At 43.9% G+C, this 6,000-nt stretch overlaps 1 protein-coding gene across 1 annotated transcript in view; it reads left to right on the top strand.

Moving 5' to 3' along the window:
• The first annotated feature begins 1,511 nt into the window (after positions 1 to 1,511).
• The window catches only part of DNAL1 (dynein axonemal light chain 1), a 194,192-nt gene continuing 189,703 nt past the window's right edge, over positions 1,512 to 6,000 (top strand). Inside the window, exon 1 of the mRNA XM_069208749.1 lies at positions 1,512 to 1,604. Within this exon, the coding sequence (XP_069064850.1) occupies positions 1,602 to 1,604 (3 nt within the window). The 5' untranslated portion in view covers positions 1,512 to 1,601. The remainder of the gene's footprint in view (positions 1,605 to 6,000) is intronic.

Genomic DNA, 6,000 nt, shown 5'->3' with positions numbered 1-6,000 from the left:
AGATTCCACCCCATTCCAATACAACCCACTCCCCCACCACAATCCAACCCACCCCACTCCAGTCCACCCCAAACCAATCCAGTCCACCACACCCCATCCAATCCACCCCAATCTGATTGACTACAATTCATCCCTCTCAATCCAATCCACCTCACTTCAATCCAATCCACCGAAATGCAATCCAATCCTTTCCGATCCATCTCAACCCATGCCAATCCAATACTCCCCACCTCCATTCCACCCCACTCCAATACACACCACTCAATCCATTTCACCCCACCTCATTCCAATCCACCCCACCTCACTCCAATCCGATCCAACACACTCCAATCCACCCCACTCCACCTCAATCCAATCCCCTCACCCCATTTCAATCCACTGCAGTCAAATCCAGTCCACCCCACTCAAGTCCAGTCCACCCTATCCAGTCCACCCCACTCAAATCCACCTCACTCTACTCCAGTCCACCCCACCCTAGTTCAATCCACCCCACTCAATCCAATCCCTCCAGCCCACCCCACTCCAACAAATCCACACCACTTCAATCCATCCCAGACCAGCTCGATCCACCACACCCACTCTAATCCAACTCACCCCACTCCAATTACCCCCCGCAGTCCAATCCAATCCACCCCACTCTAGTCCAGTCCATCCCACTCCAAACCACCCCATTCTAGTTGAGTCCACCCCAATCCAGTCCTGTCACTCAATCCAATCCACCCCACCCCAATCAACTTCACCCCATTTCAATCCACCCCTCGAATCCAATCCACCCATTCCACCCCAATCCAGTCCACTCCACTTGAACCCAATCCACCACACTACTTCAGTCTACTCCACCCTATTCCACCACACTCCTCTATATGCCACTCTCCTCTACGACACTGCAGTCTATAGCACTCTCTACCACTGACCTCTACTCAACCCTACAACTCAACTCCCCCTACTCTACTCTGCGACTCTCTATACCAACAAATTCAATCGAAACACTCCACACCACCAACTTCAACTTTTAGCCATACTGACCAGCAACCACACTGGTGTACAACATGGCAAAAACACATTGCCAAGGCCAATAGGTCTTACATACGTGAGACCTCGTGGCTTTACCACTGCTTGTTTCTAATTGTTTTGCTCTGCTAATTTGATTTTTCGGAAGGTACCTTAAGCGGGAAAAACTGCCTTATGAAATTGAGGTTTAAACCCTTCCTGATCCCGTAAACTGTGCGAGAACTGGATGAGGGTAAATATTGCGGTGTCTACATTTTGAAGTACAGTTTTGCTCCCACACAGTTGAAAAAAGTCCCATAAAAGGAAAAGAACACTGAAATTAAACCAGATGGCTTCAGACGGCCACTGGAGCGCATAAGGACATTTCGTTTTTTAAAACTTTCGATAACATTTCGTCTGCTTGTATGTAGTCGTTGCAAGGCTCCACGTTTAGTCTTTCTTCCATGGCTATAAACACCGTCTATATTGCAGCAACACTCTATGGTTACTTCCCTGGGTGCTCCGCCCCCTCCTCCAGGAAACTCTAAGAGCGGCGCATGCGTGGGTGAACCGCGTACCTTAGCAACGGTAGAAGTGACAGTAGCAACGCTATGGTAAGCGGAGGGGAGTGGGAAGGGGGGGGCAAACGGCCTTGAATTTGGGGTACGCTCAGGAACAAACTGCACATTTCACGTCTCTTATTGGGATTTTCTTTCTGGACAGTGTTTTGCGATAGAGGGCTATGCTCCTGCCGGAAAAGTGTAGTATAGCTGGAGGGATGTAAAGGGGATACATTGAGGGTCATGTGGCAGACTTGTGGGTTTGTTGTTTGGAAAAAGAGGGTCTGGACTGAGGAGAATATGGATGGGTTCACTTCCAACTTTTCTTCAGTATCTTGGCATTTTTCTTTCACTCAGTACCTCTAGCCCTTCAGCTACCTTCCACTGCTCTGCTGCTGTCCAGTAACGGGACATTGGGTTATAGGCTGTTTTCGAAAAAAAACAGAGATTCGAGGTCTAGAGTTGTAAGAAGCGCAAACTGGGAAGGGAACCGATCTACGGCGACAAAAAGCTCGAAGAGCAACGTTGAGTTGCTTAGGGGTTGGCAGAGGCGTAACGCGGGTCCCTGCAGCTTGCGTGGGGGCACCCTTCATGCCCGAGGCCTAACAATAGTCTTGAGCCGTGCGAGACTGTGGTATCACTCAGAATATCCTTCGTTACATCATTTTGAATTACACCACTTGGGTGCATCATGGTAGATCAGGGGGAAAGATTTGGGTTAAAATGTAGAGATAACGGCGGAGGTATTTAAGGGCATCGTGTCTAGGTTTCCCGGATTTATCAGAACATTCCTGTTTTTTCACCAAATGTCCTCGTTTTCAGAGATCATCAGCTGAACCCCCGTGGAGAGGGGGAGGGCGCTGCGGCAACTTCATGTAGTCCACCGCAGGATTAGTTAGTAGTCCTTATGAGAAGGCATTTTAAATAGGATGGCGATGTCAGTAAAAGTTACAGATAATTACCAATAGTGCATCATAGCTTGTTTTTTTTCTGTGTTAGTAACCACTATTCGTGAAGTCAGTATGTGTCCCTTGGTCGATGCCAAAGTCTAGTCTTACTTTTGTTTTTGTGGAGTGTCCCGGTTTTTGGTCTTCGTAAGCTGGAGCCAACGCTGATGGTGATTGAACTGTTGATACATGGAGCTGGGTTGATAGAGGCAAAACTGATTTGGACAATAGGCGAAGCTTCCAAGGGTGAGAGGAGGATTGATCAGGATGCACCACAGCAAAACAAACAGGTGGGAATTTGCTTTGAGCTCTGGGTGGATGAGCTGGCTCTCACCCTGGATGCAGCCTGCTTCATTCAATACTCTACTTCCCGTCACCAGCTATGTGAGCAGTTATCTGTTCCATTTCTTTGCTCCTTGTGGGCTTTCCTTACATTTCCCGTCCAGTGGGTACTGGGAATAAACACTGTGAAACTATCAACTGATGAGTTTTATGGAATCCAAAGAAACCTAGAGTTAACTCTTCAGTTTAATTTTCTCCCATTTCAAAGTATCACCCTTAACACTCTACAGACATCTTGCTCCCAGTGGCTTGTAGACACTGTGCCATGTTTATAACTTAAAAATACAGCTGCAATTTAAGTGGGAGGAATTTAAAGTGCAGAAAAATGTTCCGTATTATGAACATCTTTGCAGAACATTGTTCTGCAGTTTAAATTCTTCCAGTTAAAAAAAACAAAAAACAAACCAAAAAAATGTGTATGTTTTACATGTAACAGTGCGACATAAGGCGAAAGGTATGTCCTGTGCCAAACATACATACGCACAGGCTCTCTGTCACCCATACACGTATATCCCATTCATATGCACAAATGTTCACACATCCCCAAAGGACATGCTCTCACTTACATGCATAGCAGCCCGATCATAGTGCCCCTAGTCAGACTATTTTGTACAAACCATAGTTTCTGGCTCTACAGACATTAGTTAAAGTCAATGAAGCTGGGCATGGGTATATCTGGTAAAAATGCGCAAACTCCTTAGCCCTCAGTAGCTCATGATTTTCATTGATCAGAAGTAGCTCTCACTACAAAAAAGATTGGAGACCTCTGGTAGAGTAACACACATTAGAGCAGCTTTGTAAGTGAAAAGCCCAGGATTGGAAATGCTGTCTGATGACATGGGAAGAGGTAACCACTTGGGTAGCAATGTGATCCTTGTGTGACTGCTTCTACTTCTGCCCTTCCCATCCAGTTTGCAAAGTAAGCTTGCATCAGTGCTGCTTCCTGCATTGTATATGTTCTTTTGCTCTGCTCAATGACATCTACACCACTGATTACCGGGATGGCGATTTTTACTGCAAAAGTTCTTGTTGCATCTGTGAAGCAACTTTATTTTTCTCCTATTTGTCTTACCCCTCTTCCATTGGTGAGGACAGTTTGCACTGGTTCTTTCCTGACCACTACCTGTCCCGTTTCTGACAAAGCTTGCAGTGCTCCTGCGTATAAAGGTAAAACAAAGGCTTGTGCAGAAACATGGAAGTTGATTTAATTTTAGACATTTATATGTTTTTGCCTTAAGTGAAGGTACACATTGTTACTAGCCTCTTGACACATTGCATGTTAGCAGTATTTCTCATTGCCTTTTAACAGACACTGGATGTTGTCTTGGTATGCCTGATTGCTATTGGACTTCTTGTTGACAATGTGCATCATTCCACCATCCCAGTGAATATAAAAAATATTCGGATGTTAGCATTTTGTACCTAGTTGTTAGTATTTGACTTCTTTTAGGGACATGCTTCCTGACTGTGAGATTGGTTGTTGGATTTTTTTGCTTGCCTTGTTGTTGTGTTTACAACCTTTTCCAAGACAGGTGTTGTGTGCCTTCATGTTTTGCTTGGTCAACCAGTGGTGCGTGGGTTTCTAAACCAATTTGGTGCATCCACCATAGATGGAGCTTCATTGGTGGTGAAAAATATAGTTGGCACACTCGCCAATTCCCATCAACGTTGATAAACATGAAAGAACGTGTTGCAAATGGGACCTATGTGCAAAAGCTTAAGAGTCATTAACTACCTCAGCCAGAAGTCTGTCATGCTTGTGTTAATATTGGGATAACTTCTTAAATTACTTTGAAACAAACGTTATCATATAATATAATATGCAACCATGTTAGTTTGTCCATCCAAGCATAAATTCACGACTAGTGCAGGTGCAAATTGTACACATGTTCTTTATAGATCCCCCGCTAAAGCACCCATATCCTAGAATAAACGCTGCTCAAGGAACGTTCTTCCTCACAATCACTATAAAGGAACTTGTCTCTCGACAACACCAAAGGAATCTTATACTTTGGCAGGTAGATGTTAACATCTTGAGACAAACCCATTTAGGAGGAACAGTCCTACCAAGATATTTATAGGTTGAAAGAACCAAACGCTTCTTTCTCCTTCCTGGCGGCCAAGACCTGGAACTCCCTCCCCACCAGCCTCAGGACCACCCAGGACCACTCCGCTTTCCGGAGACTCCTAAAGACTTGGCTGTTCGAGCAGCGATAACCCCCCCCTTACCCCCCTAGCGCCTTGAGACCCGCACGGGTGAGTAGCGCGCTTTATAAATGTTAATGATTTGATTTGATTTGATTTGATTTACCTACCATGAGTATGGGCTATACCCTCTCATGAACGGTATTATTTGTATTTTAGCTAAATTCATGACAATCCGGTTCTGGTGTTGTCCACAATCCCATGCAGTAGCCCACTCCTCTCTCCTCCATAAGGATCAGATCATCAAGCCCGCAGAGAGATTTAGTTTCCCTAAGCAGAGGGAACACACTTTACACTGCTTAAGTATTCAGAGAGGTCTGCAATACACACATGTAATAAGAAGGGTGCAAGGATACAGCTAGCATTAAACCTTTTGCAACTGTAATTCTCAGATTTAGAACGACCTTAATATTTGACTATAATAAAGCAACAAATGTCTTTCTCTTTATAAAGGAATTAAGGAAAACACAAGAGACCTTCTGGTGAAAATATATACAATTCTTACGTTTCATCAGATATTATAGATAAACTGTACAAGGGAATACTGTGAACAATGCAGTGCTCAGTGAAGTGAAATATTAAACAATAGTGTGAAACAAATGTTAACACTTTATTTTTGCATAGAAATCATTTTTAACATTCCTTTTGCACAAAAATAGAATATATATACAAATGGCACAATACTTATCTGTAGACAGGACCGAATACATCATGTGCATAAGTCCAAACCTATAATATAGGAAAGCTAATTGTATCATGTCAATGTTTCAACTCCATAGACATTAAGCAGCAAAAGTCATCATCGGGACAAACCATTTTTAGCTTCTCAGATTGCTGTAAAAACAATGCACGAGGTCAATGATTATTCAACAGGGGAGAATTGCTGTGCAAAAAAGTGTCCTTATGAAGATCAAAAAAGGGACGTAAGCAATAGAGCCACAAAGAATTCTGATGAA

The sequence above is a fragment of the Pleurodeles waltl genome, chromosome 9 (assembly GCF_031143425.1).
Source record: "Pleurodeles waltl isolate 20211129_DDA chromosome 9, aPleWal1.hap1.20221129, whole genome shotgun sequence".
NCBI lineage: Eukaryota > Metazoa > Chordata > Amphibia > Caudata > Salamandridae > Pleurodeles > Pleurodeles waltl.
Note: the sequence above shows the minus strand (reverse complement) of the source record. Positions and strands in the feature narration are given on the sequence as shown.